We start from the raw sequence: 25,237 nt of genomic DNA, 5'->3' as shown, positions 1-25,237 counted from the left end.
TCTCCCCTCCCCCTCCCTGCCCTCCCCCTCTTTATTCTACTCAGCCTTGACTCCTCCTCCTGAGGTCAATATCCATACCAGTGCTCGTATCTCCTGTTTTGAATTACATTTCACTTCCAAAAGTTACTTGTGCTGCGTGTGTGTTTGTTAGTGTTTTTTTAACCTAATTTACTGAAAAAACGTACAAAGTTTACCAATAATACTGGACATTAATGGGAGGAAATATTTAAGTTAAAAATGTCAGAAAAGATGCTCAAAAATATATTCATGCTGCCCCCTCATTCTAGTTTCCGTGAACTGATTTGAATTGTTGTTTTGGTGTTTGCAAGAGTCGATACGGAATTATTAAACTGTGTTTGGACAGTTGACAGAAAGGGAACGCTTTTCTCTCTTTCTCTGTGTTAAATTATTCAGCTGCAGCATTAGCTCAGTAGCAGCCCAGCGTTTAGGACTGATGTGATCAGTGGTCTGTGGTGGAGGATCACACACACACACACACACACACACACACACACACACACACACACACAAACACACAAACACACAAACTGTAGGCAGAGGAGTTGCATGCTCTACTACTGCTTTGTGAGTTGTGACTCAAGACTAAACCTGAATGGAGGCATCATTAGAAGATTTTCTTCTTTTCAAGAGTTAAAGTATTTTGTTATTTTAACGCATAATTTTTGTTTAGCGTGTGCTTTAGAGGAAAGCAGTTTTTTTCATGAAGGAAAGAACATCTGACATGCTTATCTGTGGCAGTGGGATGATGGTGCTAAAGGTCAGTGGTTTTGGAAGCAGATTGTTGCCAAAAACAAGACCAGGCCCCTGCACTTTTTGTGTTAGGATCCCATTACAGGTCCACTTAATATGAAAATGTGGCTAACAAAATCCTAAGCAAACACAAAGTTATTATGTCCTTGTGTAATAATGTCATTGTTTAGAACCAGAGAAACTGTACATGGATGCTGGTGACCAGCTTGGGAGAGATTCATTTCTGTTGCTTTGATAAAAGCTTATCCAATTGCTCTGATGAGAAAACACAAAACCCCAAAGGGCCTTCTTTACTGTGATTGTGAATAGCTTTGCATGATACTGAAGGTTATGAAAACTTTGACAGAATGGTAGAATCTGACAAATGTTTCAAAAAAGTAGTAGAAACACTAGGCCTGAGTTTTGGTACTCAGTACTTTTAAATTACCCAGTAACAAGTAGTGTCAAAACTTCTCCAGTCAAACCATACCAACATTGGATCTTTTTTGGACCCAGATGTAGAAATAAGAGTATTTATTTGGTTTGCCCAGTAGCCAATCACTGCAGGTGTTCTTTGATTTAATGTGACGTGTGATTGGCTCAATACCACAGCAGCAACAGCCCATACAAACTGTGGTACGGTGAAGTCGAAAGCAGTGTATTTGACGGAGTTAGCAGTTCAACCTGCCAAGATACCAAATTGTTCGAGAGTATGGCTCTACTACGTGCTCGTACTATACTAAAAATGGCCTAAACACATAGAATGAGATTGTGTCAGGAATGCTTCCATCCATGTGATGCATATTAAATTAAGTAGGAAAAAAGTAATCAAATGAAGTACTGCAGGGATATGTATCAGTATCACTTCAGGGCATTGGTATTGATACTGTAATTTTTTTTAGACAATGCCCAGCCCTAATAAGCACTAAAGCTGCAATGGTTATGTGACAGTAAATTGAATATCTCTGGGTTATGGACAAAACAAGACATTTTTGGACATCACATTGGGCTTTGGGTGACACTGAGATAACTATCACCGTTTTTAATTATAATTTTTAATCATTAGTTGCAGCCCTAATAAACATTGAATATTTTCTTAGGAGAGAAAGGTGACATGCTCAGCAGCTTCTTGGTTACCATAACTAATGACCATTAGTAAAGCACTTAGTTTTATACACAGTGAGTACAAGTTCAGTGTGAGAAACCATTTGATTAATTTTTGCTGGAATTTTCTGACCTTTTGTGAGACTTGGGCTATTTATACACTGTTTTGTTCTCTTAATGCTGAGTTAAATACACTTTGGAAAGCCTCTGCAGTAATTATACAAGGTGGGACTGTGAGTAGGAACCAGGACGACAGGGAACCAGCCTGATAAACAGAATATGTAAATAGGGGGGATGAGTGGCCACATTTCCAGGAAAGGGAAGTGATGACGCAGTGGAACGGGCTGAGGGGAGGACGCAAACAGGATGCTATCTGCTGTGGCTTCCTGTGCAATTTTAGAAATAAGATTTTCCCATGAATTTCTGTGAAAGCAAAACATATAAAGAGCTCATGCTTTTTTCATAGGAAGCGGAGCAGTTCCATTATCAAGTCAAGTCAAGACATCCAGGCATTCAGAGAGCGGTTCATGACCTTTTTTATTTTCTCTTTCTGTTTTCAGGAGATGTTGAGACAGTGAAGAGACACTAGACTAGACCCTGGATGGAGCTTGACTGGGGCTTGTACTGGTCAAGGTGAGCATGTGGTATATGAGGAGAAAAACACACACAGTCTTGCACAGATACACAAACTAGGTGGACAGTCCATTTCATTTTAACTGTGAGATGTTGTATTTCTCACATTGGCAGCTGCTGTTTGTGTAGCTGATGGCTTGTGCAACATATCTTGTCTTGTCCCTGAGCAAGTTTCACATTGTCAAATGAAACTGATTCAGGTCAGTGGCAGACTGCCAGGCCTGTTGAGACTCATCTGTGGTTTGGTGGGCTGCTGCACACAATCTCTGACTCTGCTCTACAGTTGCCGTCTACTAGGTTGTCAGTTTTCAGATTTCAGTTGTGTCAAACTTTTACAAAGAGCAGAATGCCAACATGAGTTAACTATTAAAATATACTAATGTGATCAATCAAAGCACAATAGATTGGGCCTTGCAGTTTTCTAATCCCATCAGATAATAAAAATAGTAGATAGTTATAGTTTTATGTAACAAATAGACACAGACTGGATTGCACCAGCAAGGATTAATTTTTTGAGCCTGATCAAATCATGGATTAATTTGAAATTATGTCACACCAAACTTTAAATCTAGTTCTAAATCAAGAAAGATGACATTTAAAGTTCTCTTTAAATCTCAGTTTAGTTTTTACTTTAAGTTTAGATTAAATTTACTTCTGTTGCACCAAACTTCAAACGCCAATTTAATTGTGATCCAGTATTAACTTTAAACCTACACTTAGGGAGGTTTAATTTTTAAAATAGCTTGTTTTTGAGATGGATAGAGTATATGAATCAAGTTACTTGAGGAAAGTTAAAGGATTTATTAACCCAATTGTTACATTTGTAGCTAGGTAACAAAAAATGTAATTTATTGTTAAGGAATGAAAAGTGGCTGAAAGTTGAGGGTTTTATCTGTTCTTTTATTCTTACTAAGTCCCGACTGCACTCAAATTTATTATTTTTGTTATCAATTTCAATTTTGGTAAGAAATCTCCATAATGATTAAACCCTATTTATAAAGATTAGTTGTGAATTGTGCAACAGAGCTGTGTTTAATTTAAATGTGTATTTACTCATTTTAAACCTGGTTCTGCTAAACTCTGATTAGGATTAACCTTACAGAGATTAAATCTGTTGGTGCAACCCAATCTCAGAAGCTTTATTAAAGAGAATTGCATTTTCATGTTGAAACCTGTTCAAATTTGCTTTATGTATTTTCTGCGTTGCCTCCCCATGACCAGAGTAGGAAACTGTATTACACAGCTATACATTCCCTGCTTTCATAAAGACCCCCAGCAGCCCCCCAGCTCTGCTGTTTGTCCGTTTCAGGATGTGAGGCTGACTGAGGGCTGATGTCATCTTTCTCCACTGCTGCAGAGGTGAGCCTTAGGACAGAAACCAGGAAGGAAGGAAGAGAGAAGGGAGGGCAGTGAGAGTCACAGCCGGAGCAGGACAGGCAGATTTAGAGAGGGGTGGTGAAAGGCAGACAGACAAGAAGCATGCGATGCAGATTTATGGCACAGAGAGCGTGTCTGTGACTTGGTGCTCTTCTAGTTGTAGTAGTAGTGGTGGTGGTGGTGGGTGACTGGGCTGCATGTCCTAGCCTGCATTTGCAGAGCAGGAGTTGCATAATGGCTCCCATCCGTTCTACAGTTTTCCACTCTGGAATGAGCTCACTCTGTTTTTAAGAGCGCTCGTGTGTGCACTTACACACATGCAGACACAAAGTCCAGGATAGTAGAACAATCTGGTTGTGCAGCCGCACGCTACAGCTTTGTGTGAGTGTCTCTGGGTGGGAATAGGAAAGAGCAGTGACCTTAGAGGCTGGGTACAGGGGTTTCCTCTACCATGAACTCTGAAGGGGTCAAACATGGGGCAATGCCAGAGTAAGAAAACAAGGGCAGGGTCCCCAGCCCAAAACTGCTACACCCAGAGAGGGAGGGAGGGTAGGGAGGGGTTGTCTTAGGATGGTATGGAGGGGAAACGGCAGTTAAAACCTATTGGAAGAAAGCACGGATGTAGCCTAGTATGGAGAATGCAGAGTAAAGAGAATGCGGAAGAGGGATAATTCTCTCTAGTCCCTGAAATGCGCTGCAGAGCCTTGCCTGGATTGTTTCTAGGCCTCACAACCCTAAGCAGTGTGTATTTTTTTTTTTTTTACTTGTGCAGACCGAGGCAGTTAGACAAAGGCTGGTGAATATGTGCCTTGCTGGGACAGTAGCTACTAGCGCTCATCTCCTTTACAGACTGTGCTGCAACATGCCTCAACATGCAAGTGTACTGGAAACGGGTTGTATTCGTAGCAGTGTGTACGTGTGTTGCCGCTGCTAGCAGAGTGGTATCATTCTAGCGGGCAGCTTGGCTGAACGCAGGATGACCCATCTCCCCCGAGGCTCCAAATCACTACATCATCATCAGTCGCTCCTCGCAGTGGAACAGATGAGATTTCACTCCCATCGAGCACTAAGCAAGAACCAAGGCTGCTTTACTAACTGGATAGTGTACCCTCATAAATCTGTAGGAATCCACAATCTACTCTCCCCTTGGAAGTCACTTCATTTATAACCCCAATAGCTCACAGATATTTTTAACTTGACACTAAGTTTTCAAGGTTTGCCCGAATTTGGTGCAGCGGACTTGCCAAAGAAATGACAGCCAATCCACACTCATCTTTTGATTATATTCTACCACACACATATGAATGTATATGAGCATACCACCCTCTCAATTCATTCCCTCTAATCATGTTGCACTGCTTGTGTGTGTGTGTGTGTGTGTGTGTGTGTGTGTGTGTGTGTGTGTGTGTGTGTGTGTGTGTGTGTGTGTGTGTGTGTGTGTGTGTGTGTGTGTGTGCGCGCGCGCATACACTGGAGTTGTCACAATATGAAATTTTACACTTCAGTTCAGAACTATTATTAAAAAAAACTATACTCGATTCCTCTTTGATACTTTTGCACATAAAGTAGGATAATTAGTTTCTGTTAACAACTGTTAATGCTGATTTATTGATAAATATCGATTCTGAATTCTTGAAATGCTTTCAGCACTTATTTTTCACAGTATCAGTGCACCAGTACCAGGTGTGCTCTCGCTGTCTTCTCTCAGAGACCGATTTAACACAAATACATCGCTGCCCACATAGCCCCACCTCCTTTGACTATGGTCAAAAGTATATCAACTATTGTTGATGGTGTTGTGCTTAACACACAGTACTATTAACTTAAAAAAAAACTTCTTACTTTTATCTTTTAACAAAAATCTCAAATTTAATACCTTCGAAGCTGTGCCAGTTTTCCCCATGGAATCGACAATAAAATTGAATATCAATCTTTTTCAAGGCATTGTATCATGTGTAGAAATTCCACTACTGTGACAACAGAATTATCATCCTGCACAGTGGTGGTATAGAAATAATCACTTAACACTGTCTTTTTTGCTTTTCTGCTAGCCAAAAATCAGGACAATAAACAATAAAAATTGAACTAATGTGAGGCTGGCATGAGTACTTTTTGTAGTTATAGCATCAGTGCTTTTGATAGTATTGGATGGTTATATTTTAAACACGTTATCAAATAAGCATCAATATTTTTGACAATCTTAGCATACATGTATATGATGTGTGTGTTTTCAGGTGCTGATATGCGCTGAAGATGAGTGGTGTAGGAGACAACACGTTGGAGCCGCTGTGCTCCGACCGTAAACGTAAACTGTCCACCTGTGACACACCGGGCTTAGGGTGAGTACTGTAACTTCTGATAAGTGTCGATCACATACCCGTCCACTCTGTCTGCTGCTGCTGCTGCTGTCGCTGGTGTCTATGTCAGTAAGTTCATGAGGTCACTTCCTTCTGCCTGGCCTCACGTAAACATCCCTACCCCCCGGTCAAATGTGTGTCTGCTGTTAGAAAAATATCTGAAGCATCTGAGCCCCGGCCGTATGGCCCGCATACGGACGGGGCATGGGGAGGTGAGGTCGTCATGGTAACATGTCTAATCCCTTTGGCGCCCCGGCAGGTGTGACAAGCGTCGGAGGGAACAGGAGAGCAAGTACATTGAAGAGTTGGCTGAGCTCATCTCTGCCAACCTCTCCAACATCGACAGCTTCAACGTCAAGCCTGACAAATGTGCCATCCTCAAGGAGACCGTTAGACAGATCAGACAAATCAAAGAGCAAGGTACCACCACCCAAACACTCCTGGTCATAAACACAGCCATATATAAAAACATTTAACTTGTCTTTTTCCGCATTTGTTTTGGGGAGTAGTCAGTGAATAAAGTTAAGCTGAATCATTTGGAGTACCCTGCTGCAGGACAGATGATGCCAGTGATGAAGTGGTGTGTTTGGTTCGTGGCCAGGCTGCTTCAGACCGACAGCCACTCTGGCTGTTTGTATTGCTGGGGGTAAATGAACACCAGTAATTGAGACCAATCCTTGGTGGTCATCATGGCTCAAGGCTGTCAGTGACAGTCTGTATCTGTTAGTGCCAAATGCTGCTTCTCTCTGGAGAAGAGGAGACTGGTGGGAGACACTGGTGATTCAGAAATCAGACCTAATAGAGTGTCGCTCTTGTCCTCCAGGCCCTTTTCCAGTCATTTTGCAGATTTGACATGATTGTAAACACAAAGGAGGATGTTTTCTTCCACCTGTTTTCCACCTTGGTTGAGATTAGATATGTGAGGTTAAGTGGGTAAGGAAGAGAGAGAGCAATCATATTGGAATCTGCCCAGAGGGTCACAGCTGGTTACTGCTGGCCCACTTGTTATGCAGCCAGGTTGCCATAGTTACAGGATGGGAATGATGGAGGGCTTTTTTTCTTCTCTTTTTCTGTGTGTTGTTCATTTAATGCACCTTTCCCCCTCCCCTTGTTTACAGATCTTTGCATCAGTTTCTCAGGCATCTCCTGTTTTTATTTATTTATTTACTTTTTTTTTTATGTCAGTCACTAGTTTGTCAGCACTGTTTGCTCGGGCAGCTAGTTTGGTCAGAAAAGGAATTAAATCCTGTGTCATATTATTTACTGTCTTGCTTAGTGACACAGATGACCTGTCTATATAGAGTGGTATCTAACAAAGCCTCAAACACATGCTGACTTTAAAAATAGAAAGGCATGCTAACCATGCATCCATGGCTCATGCTGCCCCCTGCTGGCCAAAGAAACTACCCCATGTCATTGTTTTATGGAAGTGGCTCCCTCGGCAAACTGGGAAATATAGAATGGTTGCCTTGAAATTATGACATACATAAGAGTATCTCCAGCTTATATAATAGCATTCTCCAGTCCAAGTGAGAGAATACACTATATATAAAACAGAAATGTGAGGAGGAAAAATTTAGTATTTTAGAGGAGGGCTGTGGAATAATATGTCAAGCGCCGTAAGATTCAACTATCTGAAGTTTTTTATTACATGTGAAGTGGTGGTGGATGTTGGAGACTGTGTGATAAATGAAGACAGTCACTTCCATATTTCCTGAATTTCCAGGTTATTATGCCTTATTGGCAGGAATTTATGAGCATAATGTATTTGGAGTTGTCATTCATTTTAGATGTGATACTGTATATGTGGGTGACATTTAATTTGAAGGGTGGACTATTAATGACAAGAAGCTGGCACAGCTACACCTGCTGTCATGAGTATGTGGCTAAAATCAGTGTCACCCGCAATTGATGAATGAATAGAAATATATTATGAAAAGGTTGACATTTCCCTCAAAATCCAGAAAGAAAAAAAACTTGCCTATTCAGACTGAGCATCTTAAATCTATACACACAGACTATAGCTGATTTGATAGAACAAATGAGTGAGAATAAATTGCAATTTTTAGAATTTTTATCAACATCTGGCTCTTTATCCATTTTTTTTCCTGTTCCTCCTTCAACCATGGTAGAATCTAAGGTGAAAGCCCCTCATGTTCAATTGCAAAAGATTAAAGCTAAAGATATAGAAGAAGTGTATGCAATGTTATGTGAATTGCAGTGATAATGATAGAATGCAAAACTTGTGTGAAAGTGTGAAATTAATGCTTTTCCAACATAAAAATAGAATTTAAAAAAGAAAATACAATAAAATATCTAAAATATCTGTTGTTCTGTGGTCAAAAACACCATGTAAAATAAATTGATTTGTAATATGTAAAGTGCCAAAAAAAAAAAAAAATACAAAGCCCTTGATAGCTGTTATAATATGACAGTTCTCTTCATCCGTACTGAGACACGCTTTCTTTCTCTGTCTTCAGGGAAGAGCTCTTGCAGTGATGACGATGTCCAGAAGGCGGATGTGTCCTCCACTGGTCAAGGGGTCATTGACAAAGACCATCTGGGACCACTGCTCCTACAGGTCAGCTCGGGGACAATCACTGGGGGGCAAAAGACTAACGCCAATTAGCTGCTGTTCCATATGCTGGACTGGTGTTCTGCTGTCACTGCTCATATGGAGTTGATAGAAATGTCTCAGCTGGTGTCTAGAGAGACAAAACAGTAATCAAATAAGGTATATTTTATGTTGGTGTTTGCATTGATAATTCTTCTTCCCATTCAACTCTCCAGGCCTTGGATGGCTTTCTGTTTGTGGTCAACCGAGAGGGCAGCATCGTATTTGTGTCAGACAATGTGACGCAGTACCTTCAATACAAGCAGGAGGAGCTGATCAACACCAGCGTGTACAACATCATCCATGATGAGGACAGAGAGGAGTTTCACAAGAATCTACCCAAGTCCAATGGTGAGACATGAGTTAATATACATGTGAACATGTGAGGGTGCAAACGCATTCAAGATCACACATGCCTAAATGAACGCTCAAACACAGTCACTCAATGATACACATGTATATAAATGATTGAACACCTGAACATCTGAGTGCTCTTGCACACACACAGTCACCTGTCGCTTATTTGTCTCAGTAGCACCAAATGGGGCGCCCTGGGGTGGAGAGGCACCCCGGCAGAAGAGCCACACCTTCAACTGTCGTATGTTGGTGAACTTTGTTCATGGTCAAAGTCATGGGATGTCTGAAGAGAGGCCTGGGGGCCAACGCTATGAGACGATGCAGTGTTTTGCTCTCACTCAGCCCCGGGCCATGATGGAAGAGGGAGAAGGTAAAATCACCGATAACAACTTTGAATGTTTTTCGATTTGATTTATTTTGAATATTAAGAAAAACTAAATTAAAAAAATAGATATAGAAAGGAAAAACAAAATAACATAAATATTCAACAGACTTTCAATGAGTAATGTAAATTTACATTCCCTGTTTTTGATTTAAAAAAATGGAAACAGGTAAAATATTCATGTACATTTAATCATGCAGAGGATATGATTTAACTAACAGTTACAAAGTATCTCATTTATATTTTTCAGTGAGTTTGTACTGAAATATTGTAAATGAAAACACACAGTTAGGCATCTGGATGTCCTGTTTCTTCCTCCCAGTACAGTCAAATGAAGATCTGACATTGTGTTGCCTCTTTCCTCAGATTTGCAGTCATGTATGATCTGTGTGGCACGACGCATAATTGCAGTTGAGAGGACAGAGAGGTTCAGCACTCGCCATGAACTCTCTGGTAAGCTTCCACCAAGAGATGCAAGTTCTTTCCTCAAGTGTATTAATTTTGTGTACATGTGACGTGACTTTTGGAAATGTTCTACTCTGGCACACCAGAATTGCAAATGTCAAACTAGACTGGATTATAAATGCAGTGTTAGATGACATTGGTTGATTTGTACTTTTACCTTACTAAAAAAATAACATTAATATCCCCCACTTAATTCCTCATTACTTGTACTGGTACAACCTTTCAAGCCATGTCAGTCTAGATATTTAACATGTACATCATACATTCTTAATACTCTGAAATAGGAATATACACTACTTCGAAAGTTATTGCTTATTTACTACTAGCCCTTATTGTTTGTGCAGTCTTAATTATGCATCTTCTGTTGCAGGTAAACTTATTGAAATTGAACAGCAGAGTTCTCTTAACACCACAATGCGTCCAGGCTGGGAGGATTTGGTGAGGCGCTGCATGCAGATGTTCCTCAATCGAAGTGAGGGACAACCGTGGTCCTACAAGCGTCACTATCAAGATGGTTTGTAGTTGTGCTTTTCTCTTGACACCATCACCCAGTCACTACCAAAAAAAGTTATATGAGCATAACATGAAACTGCATTAGCAGGTGTGGCATACTGGCATACTTATTTTCACACTTGTTTTACATGTGTATGGATTACCTCCAATTAGAGCATGGTCACAGACACTGACAGAGGCCTGAACCACTATTATGGGAAGGAGAGCAGGTTTAAGCAGCAATCACAAAAGCGTACAAGGAATGTATCAGAGCACAAGTCACCTCACTAAAATGTTTGGTATGTGAGACAGCCCTTGTTGGATGAAAAAGAGACAAATAATTAATGAGTAATCTCCAGTTTAACAGGATGCCTGACCGGATTTGTAAGACACATTGATTAACACTCTTGACTTTATTGGGTGTAACAGATGAGGACCATGCAGTGTACCTATCATCTTCACAGTAAACTGTGAATGATAACAGCCATAACCTGTGATATAAACCATTACAGTCTGTGCCCTAAATTGAGCTGCATCTTTGCAATATGTATCATCATGTACCTTTTCTATGAAGGGGCCCCTTTTCTGACATAATTTATGAATATTTCATATTATATTCTATGCTTATCAATTACAGCACAGAACAACAGATAAACTGTATAATTAGTCCAAATTGTACAAATAGTGAATAACTACAGTAAATTTGTGTGAGACGACCAATTTGGATGAATTTTAAGCAGATTATTTACTGTGAATATTGCATCAGAGATGACTTTTTCCTGATATGTTGAGGAAAATCGATATTATGTTTTCTTTTTCTTTTTTTAAGAATCATGTATACTTACTTGACTTCTTTTTTCAGAAATTCAGTGTTTCCTTCTCCCTGATGCTTGGCCATTGTTCTATTAACTCTAAAGTTGTTAGAACTGTGTACTTTTCTAATGCAGGATGAGGCTGTTTAGCAGAGAGTTAAGGCTCTGTGTATATAGCTTGTGTTTGTGTCTCTACCGTGCCTTTTTCCTGTGATATTTTGTTTAAATTTGTAATTTAAATTTAAATTGAAACAATAAAAAAAACTCTCTCAGAAATGAATAAAATGCTGAGATATATGTGTAATGTTTTATTGTTAATTTGCTTTTTTTTACATGTTTAAAATAAAAATCTTTCTATCTAGATTTGATATTGTTATAACTTAACTGACGGCAGCCTCTGATCTTGTGATCCAGCCTTCTTTGCCAAACTATCACAGCTGTATTTGAATTGTTAATTCAGTCAGCTTCACATCAAAAGCTTTAAGTCACCGAATGCTAGCAGGTTTTGTTTGTTACCAGTGTCAGAGATGCTGATGTGTGCATGCTTTGTCCTGTTGTCAACTATGTTCGGGGAGCTTAAATTATCCATTTTTTCTGCTCCAGCTTTCCATAATGGCCATGCAGAGACCCCCCTCTACCGCTTCTCACTCTCCGATGGCACCCCAGTCACAGCCCAGACCAGGAGTGACCTCTGCAGGAATCCCAACACCAATGAGCCGCACTCTTTCCTCTCTACTCACTTGCTTCAAAGGTGAAAGCTGTGATAGTTAAAACCAACAAGAATGATTTATAGTTAATTAAGTCATTGTCTCACTGTGTTGTTAATGTGTTTAATGTTGGTTCTGTTTTCAGTTTTTGTTATTTACCATACTCTTTTTTTTTTTTTTTTTTTTTTTTAGGGAGCAGAATGGTTATCGTGGAAACCAGAGCGGAGGCATGAGGCCGCAAAACATGGGTGTGAACAATCCCAACCAACAAATGAACATGGGCCCAGGAGGGGGCATGGGCATGAACAGGGGCTATGGCATGGCTGATCAAGGCAACATGCCACAAAGAGGAGTGCTTCCGTACGCTGGAGGCAACCGCATGAATCCCATGAACCAGATGAATCAAATGAATCAGATGAATCCCATGCATCAGATGAATCAAATGAATTCCATGCATCAAATGGGTCAAATGAATCAGATGAATTCAATGCACCCCATGAACTCCCCCATGAACTCTATGAACCCAATGGGGCCCATGAATCAGATGGGCCACCACAGCATGCACCAACAGCAGCACCAACATCAGCAGATGGGTCAGTTCCATGGAGGCGGAGGTGGACCTGGAGGTGGAGGGTATGGGATGGGAATGACCAGTCCCCCCCAAGCCAGCCCACAGATGAATGCCCCACCACACAACTGTATGGGTTCACCCAGAGTGCGCGGAAGCCCAAAGATGGGTGCCAGCCCCTTCTCTCCCGGAGGTATGAACCACACTTTTCTAGAACGCAAAAGAACTTTGAGCTGGAATTTGATTTTGGTAATGTCCCTGTCTGGATAAGTATGGAAAAAATGAAAGAGTATGGGAAGATATTTATTTCCAGACTATAATCCCTAATCTTTTTGTTTTCTAAAATATAACACTCTGAATTTCTAGAAAATAAATTGATCATACAAGCAGAGTCTTTTTCAATGAGGTTGAAGCAAAGCGTTTACCATTTTGTGAGAGAGCAGTGGCCAGAGTGAGCTCGATGTTGACGAAAGAAAGGCAAGATTCAAGACATTTATTGTCACACCAGTTATACAAGTGCAAATGTGAAATGATGATGTGAAATAATTTTGCGGGAAAACTCCGTTAAAAGTTAAGTAAAAAAAAGACTGAACAATAATTATACGATAAAGTATATAGTAATGAATTAACATGTGGATTTATAAAATAAAATATGCAATAATAAAATAAAAATACTCAGTAAAGCCATTAAGAAGCACTAAAGAACTTAAAAATATCAAAAGAATCTCAAACTAGCATAAAGAACATAAAACTAACCAAAATAGTATGGAGCTCCCAGCATGTTGTTCTCTCTGCAGATCCATGTGATGTGTGACTGAACGCACTCTTTTATGTCTGTATGCCACAGCTCACAAAACAGTTCTAACAATCATAATCCTCACTATTAACCAGATATTAAGCTCATCTGAACATTTGTGAGTTATCCAGTGATTTAGTTATCAGAGAAGTGAACAGGAAGTCTTTTCTGCGTAAAGAAACTTAACCTTTATGGCTTCGTTCCTGGTCATTTACATGGACACTGTAGATACGCAAGGCTTCACAGACACTGTGAAAATTAAATTATTTAACTATTTAAATAAATAAATAAATAACTATTTCTCCATTGTTATTCATAAAACATAATGCATACAAACATAATAACAATAATAATATTATCAGTATTGGTAGCACCAGTTAGTTTACGTCCTCTTTTGGCTTTGAACTACAGAACCAAGCTACAGTGTGTTTTTTTTTTTCAATCACATGTGTTATATGTCATGCTGTTGTACTGTGGAGCACACTACACTAATTCCAATCAACCATGGTTGATAGAGCACTAAATTATTGAATCTTGAATGCATAATCAGAATGTGAACTGTTGAATTTTAAAACCATATATTTACATAATACATTTCTGGCTATTTGTACTCTAATGTCAAATATGGAAATTTTGGTCTGGAAAAGTCGGGAATTTTGAAATGGAAAAAATGTGTGGGAATCATGATGTTAGTTGGCTGTAAAATCACAACTTTGTGTGACACTTGTGTTGTTAACTACATGGATTGATTACATGTCTGGTTGTTTCGTTTGCAGGTATGAACTCTCCCATGAGCTCCAGTCACCCAGGTAACTCTGGAGGAGGAGGCACCACCTTTTCTAGCAGCTCCTTGAATGCCCTTCAAGCCATTAGTGAAGGAGTGGGCAATCCCATGCCCTCCCCCCTCACCTCTCCTCCCCCACACAAGCCCGACAGCTCCCCGAGCATTAACTCCACTAACCAAGGAGCAGGGGGACCCTGTAAGCTCCCACCATACTCCGACTCCAAGAGCCCAGGCAGCTCACTGGGTGCTGGAGGAGAGCAGCCGTCTCAGCAGCACCCACACACCCCCACCAGTGAGGGACCTCCTGATAAGCCGGACAGCCAGGCCAGCAGAGACGTGGGTCCAGCGGGGGGAGACTCCAACCGACGAGTCCCTGACAACAAGTGCCACAAGAAGCTCCTGCAGCTCCTCACCTCCCCTACAGATGAGCTGGTGCCACCTAATCACACACCCAGCTCTGGGCCCAGCTCCACACCTGAGGGGAAAGACGGAACAGCTGGTGTCACGAGCCCCTCATCCTCAACAGGAGTGTCCTCCTCTACGGGTGGGAATCATGGCGCCGTGTCCTCCTCTGGTGGCACAGGACATTTAACAAGTCAGTCACTGCAGGAGAAGCACAAGATTCTGCACAAGCTCCTGCAGAATGGGAACACCCCAGACGAGGTGGCTCGCATCACAGCCGAGGCCACCGGGAAGAGCAGCCTGGATTCAGTAGCACCAGAGCCCGGCCCTGCAGCCACCGGAGGACCCAGGGGGTCAGACTCAAAGCAGGAGCAGCACAGCCCAAAGAAGGAGAAGTCCCACGCCCTCCTTCACTACCTCCTCAACAAGGATGACTCTAAAGAAGGTGGTGATATCAAGCCAAAGCTGGAGGAGCTGGAGGGGAGAGGAGCTCAGGGTGCAGGAGTGACCAGCTCCGACCCTCACTGCATGGATGGGAAGGTCAAGTTGGAGCCATCTGATGAGGTAAGGCTTTGTCCCAAAATAACAAATTATTTGATGTAGTTTAAAACATTGTTTTGTAATGGTTCTGTATCTCACCGGTTCAGACTGAGACTCTAGAGACCATTCTGGGTGTCCCGAGGAACAACTCCGGCTTCTACCCTGAACCAGACTCGAGAGCAGGGAAAGATGTGGGAAACAAACCAGGAAATATGCCTGACAGTTTACATGGTGAGTCCATCAGTCAAATTGAGTGTGTCATGTGATCAAAGCATTCAAGCTTCATTTCCACTGCTTGTACCTGCGTGATTCGGCTCAACTCGACTTTCTTCTGGTACCAGGTACTTTTCTTTCTTAGCTGATTGTCATATAGATGTCATGTCAAACTGCTACGACATCTTCAAAACAAGATAAACACAGGAACAATGGAGGATATTGACGGAATAGTAGGGGTGTGTATCTCACTGACTGAGACGATTCGATACATATCTCGATACATGTTCAACAATACAATATATTTTATAAATAGTAGTATATATTTTATGCAGTGGCCAACGATTCGGTTTGATACAATTCAGCTCTGTCACGATACGAAACGATACGATGTAATACGAGACAATGCAATATGTCAGTCTTCACATTTTGATTCAATTAATGCTACGTTTGTAGAACACTGTTAGTTGCCAAAAAATCCTGGTAGTTTTGCTAAATATAGTAACAGTAGAGACGGAGAGAAGGAGACATTACATTGGTGTTTAAATCTTATTATGAGTCTCATGTGTAAATGGGAAACTGTAAAAAAAAAAAAAAGAATCTGTGAACAAATTTTAAAACTATTTAAAATATTAGTATTTTTGCAGTAAGATGATCTGCTGCTCTGTTTCATATGAAGAGTGCTGTGGTTCTGATTAGTGTGGAGGAACAGTGAAGTGTTACTTGCTCTCACAGTGACATGACGTCTCTGTGGGTCAGACTCGTGTCTCTGTTCTCTGCTGTCCGACACATTCTGCATAAATGATCTGCAGCAGCGTTTCTCATCTTTCTAATAAAACCCAAACTTATTCTACACTTGAGCGTTAGGAAAGTTTGGTGGTGCGAGACGGTACTTCTCTCGCTGTTTTCAGCACGGCCTGTTTTTTGAGCAAATGAAGAGGAGACACAGGAGTGCTTGTTTTTGTGAGAGCGGTGCAGGCAGAGACACTGATCCCAAAATTAAACGTATGCGCATCCTAATGAGATGTATCGATACGCTAGTGCTGCATCGATTTGTTTCCGAATCATGTTCAGCTTTTTACCAATGCAGGCCGTCTGAACAGATGCACTCATATCTAACACATTAAAGTTAAAGCATTGGACGCATGAGTGAATCGTTACACCCCTACGGAATAGTGTTCTTGATTCTCAGTATGTCACTGTTTGTCACATTAAGGAGACAAACTTTGAGAACAGGTTGAAGGCAGACAGACAAGAGTGCTGAAAAAACAGGAACGTTTGGGAAAAACATCAGAGCACAGATGGCGAGATGATTGGTTGCTCTGTGTTGCACAGGTGACTGTTCTCTCTGAGAGATGATTCTCTCTGACCAATCAGTGGTTTGCAGTATTTGAACTCCAACTTTTAATATTGGCTCAGTTTACTTGGAACCTCAAACAAGGTGAAACCATAAAAGTACCATGTACCGTTCACTACTTTTACCAGTAGAAAACCAAAAAAGAATTATTCTACGGGAGTCAAGTCAAAACGTACCATGCAGTAGAAATGAGACAAAATCTATCACTGTGCAGCAAAAGGGTTCAAGCTTAGTGGATAAACAGACTATGCATGGCCAAAACACTTCATTAGCAGTCATGGAATATGGTATATCAGATGCTTTTGTAAGTCTTGCAAAAAGTATATGTCTTATTATGTCTTAATATTACAAACTTAAAGTGTGAAGGTCTGTATTATAACTTTGGTTTTGTGTGTCTTTCAGAGGGGGAGAGAGGCCCCGTGCCTCCCAGTCAGCGCACTGCCTATCAAAGAGCCTTGTCCATGGACGCCAAGCCCATGGGTGGAGAGGGAGCAGTAGGAGGCGGGCTGGCCGGTAGAAGGAATGTCCCATGTCCCACATTGGTCAAACAGGAGAACATGGATGCCCCAATTCGACCCGGAGCCATTCCCAACGGCTTTCCAGGAGGCATGAGTGTGTGTCCACCGAGGGGCAATCCAACAAGTAACTTGAACACTTACTACTTTGCATGAACAAGATAGCCTGGTTGTCTGTGAAGACCACAAAGAAGAGAGCATGGGGATATTTGTTTTTGCAATACTTTATTTTACATAAGTAGTTTAAGTTGGGGTATACAATTTATTTGTAGCATCTTTGGCAAAAAGTTTCATAATAACCTTTAAGAATGTTATAATTGAAGTGGTCAGAGATCTGAGGAAAAAAAAATAGACTACTGTTCCTCCCCTTGGCCCAATTTTCAGGCTTTAGAAAATCTATCCCATGACAGGTGACTTTAGCCAATCACAGGTCAGCAAGATAGATAACTGTAAATCCCAAAATGTCAGTATTTGATGACCTGGCAATGAGACTCAACAATCCAATTTTTGTCAGAATCGCTTCCTGCACCTTTAGCTGTACAGAAGCATAGATTCCAGTATTCACTGTTTTGAAGCAAACTGATGAAACATGTTTATTTTCTTAATGTTGTTCAGGAGGAGGTATGGGCAGAGGAATGGGAATGCCCCAGCGCCCTCCTATGTCAGCACCAGGGGACTGGGGGATGCCAAGGTCCAGTGGCAGTCCTGTGGCTGGACCAGGACATCCTGGCATGGGTCGCTCTGGTCCAATGGCAGGACCCATGATCAACCGCTCCAATAGTGTACCGGGAAATACCACGTCTATGCTGCAGCAGCAACTCATGGATATGGGTAAGTCATACATGTGTGTTGTAGTTTGTGAAGCTGTAACTAGAGTTACTGTTTCCACTCATTATGGATTATACTGTACCCTCTCTGTTATCACCTCAGCAGGTGCCAATGAAGCCAATATGGGTATGAACCGATTTGGTGGACATGGGCCCCCACCTCAGTCCCCCTCCTGGCCAGACTCTGCGATGGGAATGGACAGACCACAGAGGAACACAAACAGGTAATCCTGGTCCCAACCTGATCGCTCTGAACTTTTTCAATAGTTATAGACCTCAAGCTGAATCAAGAAGCTGACATCTGTGATTGTGGTCTTCTTTTGTTGAATTTACTCAACATCTTCTCTGATGTTTGTTGTGTTAGGGACCAGTTTGGGCACCCCCTGGAAGAGCTGCTGGGGCCCCTGGCAAACAGCGATGGCCCAAGCGATGAACGGGCTCTTCTTGACCAGCTGGACTCTCTGCTCAATACCGCTGATGTCATCGCTCTACAGGAGATAGACCGAGCCCTGGGCATCCCTGAAATTGTAGGCCAGGTACAGGACACATTACAGCATGCAAGAAACATCACATACACTAATTTTGTTAACAGGAAATGGCAGCATGTTACTAGTGTGGGCATGAATGCACTCACCTCACCGATGGTTATCAAACTATATTTGTTATAAATTGTTAGAAGTCTCTGTAAAGGCCAACCCGAAGAGCTGATCGGATGACAAAGTGGCAGGGTGCAAATTATCACCAACCAAGCATCAAATGCAAGTAGACTTTCAGTTTGAAAAGTAAATCTGGGAAGGCTGTTTGCCACACTGGCCAGTAAATGTTTGCACCAAATGAGTCATGTAACAACAAGAAAAAAGCTATCCGCTGTGGAGACGCTATGCTGAGCATCTCTACCGTGTTTTGGTGTCACTTTTGGCACGCTGCTTCTGTCCTCTGCTGTCTGTGTCAGAGTTTAACATACACACAGGGGACTGACACTTCTTGGTGCATTCAGGTACACCTCCACATCGCTTTGAAAGGCAAAGCTTGGGCGCCAACAGAGATGTAATGGTGTATTCAAATGCACCTCAAATCTATACTGGAATGGACACAAAGGTTGTTAAAAACTGGAAAGCTTCAATTTTTATTTTCTATTAATTTGACTTTGTTGAAATGCATAGGCCTACATGTGTAATTATTTTCTTGTTCTTTCATTATAGCATTTTATATTTAAATATTTTTATTAGATACCAAAATCATAACAATCTCCCATGAATGAATCACTGAATGAATTTCTATTAGTCTCTTTACTTTTCTAGTCAGGTCATTGCATAATGTGATTTGAATGTCCTCAACCTGAATGTCAGCTTGCAGTAAATGTTGTTAAGCTTCTAGTGTTTTGTAGCTTGTTGTGTAGGTGATCTGTAGACCTGATATGATGCTTCTGCTGCTTGGGAAGTTGTTTTATGTGTGTATGCGTTGTGTTGATATTGCTATAAAATTTACTTTGTCCAAATTAGCATTACCTGTGACTTCTCTGTGCCCCAGACTCAGGGACCTGAAGGTCACCCGCAGGGCCAGGATCAAGGCCAAGGACAGTGTCCGCCATCTGAGCCTTTCCCAGGGCCTGACTCCTCCATGGGCATGGACCAAAAACCCATGTATAACCAAGGCTACCCCGGGCCCCCAGGTCCTCCCTCTGTGGGCATGCAACCCGGTTATGGTGGCAACACGATGCAGGGCCAGTCTCCTGGAGGATTTAACCCCATGATGAATCAAATGGGCCAGACAGGGGGTTTCCCTGGCATGGCCAACATGGGCAATCCCCGTGCAAACATGATGAGACCTCGCATGATGACGGCCACCAAACCTCTCCGGTTGCAGCTGCAGCAGAGACTGCAAGGACAGCAGGTGACTGCATACACATAATATTCAACTTAAAAGTGGCGCTCCATATTTTTATATTGAAGCAATAGTTCAGATTATGTGATGTGAGGTTGTGTGAGGTATTTATCAATAGTCATGTTTTACCTACAATAGATAGCAGTCATGGAAGGAAGCAGGAGTACCCAGTGTAGGAAGCTAATCACTATATCAGCAATAAGATGTATTAGTCACTTTAAAAAAGGGCTATTTCAAAAAATACTTTGCTTATATAACACTGATTTCCCTTCAGAAAAGGCTGTCTGACAGGAAGGTAAATTTGAGAAAATATTCTAAATATAGCATACACTAAACCTTTTTTTTTGTTTACCTTTTTTAAGTGGCTAAAAATTTATTTTTAAAGTTTTAAAAAGTTGCTGACCCTGTCCACAGAAGAACATTGCTTAGTTTCCATGCTGGTTGTCCTCTCTGCTTCCCCAAGCAGGAGACATGCCGACTTGCATCTAGTGGAACTAATACACTGAGTACCTCGTACAACCCCACATTGTATATTCTGAGCTACCTCTGTAAAGAATGAAAGTGTTAGGCAACTTGTGTCTTAGAAGAAGTTGGTGGCTTCTTCAATGCTTCATTAATTTTGAACATAAAAAAACTATCATATTGAGCTCACTTTATCTTGCCTCATTCGGCAGTTTATGAACCAGACCCGACAAGGCATGAAGATGGAACACCCCCCTGGAGGAAACCCCGCCATGCATCCTGGCATGCAACCTGGCATGCAGTCTTCAGGCATGGGTGGTCAGGTGTGTATTCAGCACTTCCTCACATCTAATGTGGTGTGCATTCACCTGATACTTTGAGTGACATCAGTCAACACAACACAATAAACCAATGCCCCTCCTCACACCCAAAGCAATGACTCTATCTTTATTAAAGCACTAAAATAAGAGCAGCATTCTTTAAAAATAAGAAACTAAAGGAAATAGTATCACAGGTGAGGAAACATCATAGGCAACATAAACACTAAATTCAAATCAATTAAAAATAAAAATGACAATCCAATCCTGTAAAAAGTAAATGAAAGTTAAAGGAAAAAATCACAATGTACTAAGAGATTATGCCTTGAAATGAGTAGAAGCAATAGTAAAAGGTGTGTTAAGAGAAAAACAATCCAGATCATCAAATTAAAGTCAAAGTTTGGATGTTTTTTCTGCAGCCTGGTTTCCTAAACGCCCAGATGATGGCTCAGCGCAGCAGGGAGATGATGACCATCTCCCAGATGAGGAGGCAGCGGATGGTGATGCTGATGCAGCAGCAGCAGCAGCAGCAACAGCAGCAGCAACAGCAGCAGGGGCAGGGAGCAGCAGGAGGATTCAGCCCTCCACCAAATGTCACAGCACCAGGAGGCATGGACAGCCCGATGGGAGGCCCCCCCATGAACCAGACGGGCCAGCAGGGCTTCAGCTATGGAGGTAATTACGGTGAGTTGACTGAGACAGAACTGTGTCATTTCCTCCTGGATCTGCAACTTCCACACTCATGACTGGTGTCTTGTTGTGCTTGCAGGGATGAACCAGCAGGGGGACCCATCATTCATGCCCCCGGGTAGCAGCCCGCCAGGAAACATGATGCAGGGACGAATGGGAGGTCCTCCACAGAGCACCATGATGCCAGGGATGCAGGGCAATCCACAGGGAGGCCCCATGTACCCGTCTGGAGACATGAAAGGCTGGCCACAAGGCGGCATGCCACGCAACACGTATGTATTTTCCAGCTTCCATGACTAAATTTATTTAGATTCATCAATTATTCAAGAAATAAAAAGTTCAGTTTTAGGAGTTTTTAAACTGGGTATGAAACAGTTTCAATTTAATACTGATGCTTCTATATTAGTCATTTCCAAAGACTGGGTCAAGACCTACAGGTGGGTCACAGGAGATTTTATTTGGGACCCCACATGAATAAAGACTATGGAGGAAATGCTGCATATTTAAATTTATACACCCTTTATAAAGCATTTAAATGTGTATATTGTTTTACTGATGAGAGGAAAAAACAAGCCTGTTAATTCTGTCTACATGCGCTTATTTTGTCTCATTTAAGCTTAAATGTCCTATGTTATTTTCCTGATAAGAGGAAATAAAAGCAATGAGATGGTCTGTTAACACAGCCTAAATCAATTTATTTCTCATTTATAAAGTATTAAGTTGTATATATTTTCAATAAAGTGTCAGTATAATGTAGGATTATGCAGAAATGGCAATAAAAATGGGCAACAAAGTTTATTTATGCACTGAACATGAACAATGAACTCTCCCCTGAGTTTATTGATAAGGCTTATTGTGACTTGGGTTGCAATGGTTTGTTATTTTTAAAAAGTGGGTCCCCAGGAAAACAGTTTGGGAAACACTGCTATATATGACCTACTTAAGCAAGCAGAGTGTTTGTTAAAACCTACCACCAGGTCGGATTCTCCTTGAAATCAGATGAAACAAGCCTGTGTTTACACTTTCCCAGGCAAAGTTACAGCGAGTAGTACATTAGCCAGCTAAAAAAAAAGATTTTTATTTAGATTATTTTATTTTTGACATGATATTTCTTGGATAATATGGTAGAAACACTACTGCTTTTGTCCACAGGGGCTCCCAAAATCAACTCAATATGAGAGTTCCTCATAGTAGCTTTAAGTATCACCACTTAAGCACCATCCTCCCAGAGGCTAATCATTCTGTGACATTTCCCTAAACTCTAGAGGTAAATGACTTGTGTCAAAACATAGTTTATTTTTGTGGTTTTCCAGCTCGTACCCCCAGCAGCAGTTCCCTCAGCAGGGCAACCAGGGCCAGTTTGGACCCATGATGATGAACAACTCCATGGGCGGACCCGGGCCAGTCAGCGGGGCCGGTGCAGGACAGATGGGCCAAATGCTAGGACAGAGGCACGGCCAGATGCAAGGCCAGATGCAGGGCCAGATGGGCATGAACCCCATGGGAATGGGCAGAATGCCAATGGGACCTGATCAGGTAGGTAATACTTAAACACACAGGAGTTCATGGGAAATATCTGCACTTTTCAATGGAAAATGTAGTCAATTGAAATAAATTCGTCAGTGTGATGCTATACTGACTGAGAAAGCTGAGTTCTCCTGCTGCAAAATCTGTTGATTGTCTGTTTAAAGTAAAAGCTTATAGGCAAGAGTGGCGATACACAGCAACATGGGCATGGGTGTCAGAGGCTTGCATGCAAGCAGGAGAGCTCAGCTTTATTATATACAGGGTTCTACAGGTGCTGGAAATCCTTTAACACTTGGATTTTAATGTTGCGCCTCAGGGTCTGAAACGTACTTGGATTTTGTATAAAGTGTTTGAATAGGCTTGACATTGTAATTGCATTACTTTCATAGTAAATCACTACCTGACTGAATAGTTCACTTTTTAGATAAAGAAATAAAATAAGTCAGAGAGAGCATAATTGCTTTTAGCTTTCTCACAAAATGAAGTCAGCTCAAGCCTCATATACCACTCTGAGTCTGCGTGTGTGGCTCTGTTTCATGTGATCTGTCAGTCTTTGTGGATTTGTGCCCTCTGAGGGAACGGTGAGTGGGAGGGTAAGAGATGACAACATGCTGTGAGGTTGTCGTTTCAATTAATTTTTGAAAATGAAAAAATACAAATCATGGTTGAAATAAGGACCAAATTCTCAATAAGCCTCCGGTAACATAAGCTGTAGCAGGAAATTTTGAATTGGGTTATCATCACACTAAGTTCCATCAGTAGGTAATAGTCAGACAGTAAGATTTTAAATATTGAAGTAATTTGTCTAGTAATTGTATGAGTGTATTCTTTATTGAGAGTGCCAAGTGTTCTTCTGTAGAATAATATCTCAAAACAGATTTTGGTTATTTGAAGCACAATAGCATCACTTTGATCACTTTGATTATAAAAATCTGTAATTTACCACAGGTGTAAGGTTCTGAAAAAGCTTTAAAATGCACCTTGAAAATGCTTGAAAAGAGCTTGAATTTGACTTTGGAAAATGTGTCGGAACCCTGAATATAAAACACGCTGGAAGAGGGGGAATTTGTTGCATCAATTGACTACACTTACCATCAGGTACCAAATTTCAAATGCCAAATTTCCCTTTCAGTGATTTTGCATGAGGGTCAGCTGATGTTTTAAATCACAGTTGAAAGATGACACCGACATGTAAAGAGAGATTCCATTTGAACGTCTCACTGTGATTGTGTCTCTGCAGAAGTATTGCTGAAGACTTGCAGCCAATAGCAGAATCTGAAGCCTTTGAGCTTTGGCAGAGCAGTCTGAACCCCGAGAGGAGCTGGACCTACACACACAAAAATACACACAGTAGGAGTTTGCCAGCCTAAAACATGACGTAGGATACACAGCATAGCGGACTGCTCATCGTAGAGGAAGTCGGCTACAAGGACAAACGCACACAAACACAAAATACCGGTGTGTGTGTGCATGTTTGTGTGTGTTGATGTGAAGACCTGTAGCTGTCTGGCAGTATTCGGTGTCACGGCCAGGCTGCAGAACGGGATGACGGTACAACTGGCTGTGGCAGCACTTTACCTGGAGGCTTCTGTGTGGAATAAAGAGTGATGCAATATTTCTTCATCATTACAGCCTTACTAGAGATTCAATGCCTTCACAACGATGGGTTTCTGTTTTCTTTCTTATCCTTTGGACACGCCTCATTCTTGAAGTCATTGGAAGCTATAAGCACACAGTTTACTATGTTATGCAGATTGGAGCAATAACTCTTGCCTCTATGCTTTAGACTGTAACTGAGCATCATAACCCCTGTTATAAGCAAACACATGGTACTGCAGTATTAGATGTCTCAAATGTCCTCTGTGAATATGAATTGTAAATATTCTACAAAATATATCAGACATGCTTTTAAAAGGCCCATTATTGCACAAAGTATGAGACCTGGTTGTATTTTTGTGTCCCATAGGTCAATACTGATTTGGTTGATTTGCTTTTTTTTAAATGCCTTTGCAAATATTGCAGGTGTGTTTTGATTTTTTTTTTCCTTCCCTTATTTGTCATTTTTTTCTGAATGCTGTATTTTTTAATTTTCCCCCCAAAAAAGTCATGTATTTCATGTTTAAGCGAGGCACTTTTACTTGTGACGAGTATCTGATGAGTTGAAGGTTTGAGCTTTCACACAGAGGTTTTATTTGAGAGGTGGCGGAAGTGAATTCTGTCAGGGCGGTCGATTACCTAAAATGATACGAGTCTGTTGGGTTCTGTGTGAGGTGAAGACGAGAGGACACTCCTCAGTTCACCAACG

At 41.3% G+C, this 25,237-nt stretch overlaps 1 protein-coding gene across 5 annotated transcripts in view; it reads left to right on the top strand.

Moving 5' to 3' along the window:
* Nucleotides 1–25,027, top strand: part of LOC146331228 (nuclear receptor coactivator 3-like) — a 42,124-nt gene extending 17,097 nt beyond the window's left edge. The window contains exons 2-23 of one of the 5 annotated variants that reach the window (XM_084728598.1): nt 2,415–2,487; nt 6,099–6,203; nt 6,481–6,641; nt 8,702–8,802; nt 9,012–9,186; nt 9,371–9,562; nt 9,941–10,027; nt 10,410–10,553; nt 11,947–12,094; nt 12,243–12,811; nt 14,191–15,164; nt 15,248–15,371; nt 17,113–17,352; nt 17,841–18,056; nt 18,159–18,276; nt 18,417–18,588; nt 19,583–19,945; nt 20,611–20,721; nt 21,135–21,399; nt 21,485–21,677; nt 22,719–22,941; nt 24,173–25,027. In XM_084728598.1, the coding sequence (XP_084584724.1) occupies nt 6,118–6,203; nt 6,481–6,641; nt 8,702–8,802; nt 9,012–9,186; nt 9,371–9,562; nt 9,941–10,027; nt 10,410–10,553; nt 11,947–12,094; nt 12,243–12,811; nt 14,191–15,164; nt 15,248–15,371; nt 17,113–17,352; nt 17,841–18,056; nt 18,159–18,276; nt 18,417–18,588; nt 19,583–19,945; nt 20,611–20,721; nt 21,135–21,399; nt 21,485–21,677; nt 22,719–22,941; nt 24,173–24,184 (4,674 nt within the window). In that variant the 5' untranslated portion in view covers nt 2,415–2,487; nt 6,099–6,117 and the 3' untranslated portion in view covers nt 24,185–25,027. Of the gene's footprint in view, nt 1–2,414; nt 2,488–3,796; nt 3,847–6,098; nt 6,204–6,480; nt 6,642–8,701; nt 8,803–9,011; nt 9,187–9,370; nt 9,563–9,940; nt 10,028–10,409; nt 10,554–11,946; nt 12,095–12,242; nt 12,812–14,190; nt 15,165–15,247; nt 15,372–17,112; nt 17,353–17,840; nt 18,057–18,155; nt 18,277–18,416; nt 18,589–19,582; nt 19,946–20,610; nt 20,722–21,134; nt 21,400–21,484; nt 21,678–22,718; nt 22,942–24,172 lie in introns of those variants that run through there. The other 4 variants (XM_084728606.1, XM_084728574.1, XM_084728583.1 and 1 more) reach the window with 4 other exon arrangements.
* The last annotated feature ends 210 nt before the right edge of the window (nt 25,028–25,237 follow it).

Source organism: Lutjanus erythropterus, chromosome 2 (assembly GCF_056507025.1).
Source record: "Lutjanus erythropterus isolate fLutEry1 chromosome 2, fLutEry1.hap2, whole genome shotgun sequence".
NCBI classification, from domain to species: domain Eukaryota; kingdom Metazoa; phylum Chordata; class Actinopteri; order Lutjaniformes; family Lutjanidae; genus Lutjanus; species Lutjanus erythropterus.
The sequence above is the reverse complement of the archived record's forward strand: the minus strand, read 5'-3'. Positions and strand labels throughout refer to the sequence as shown.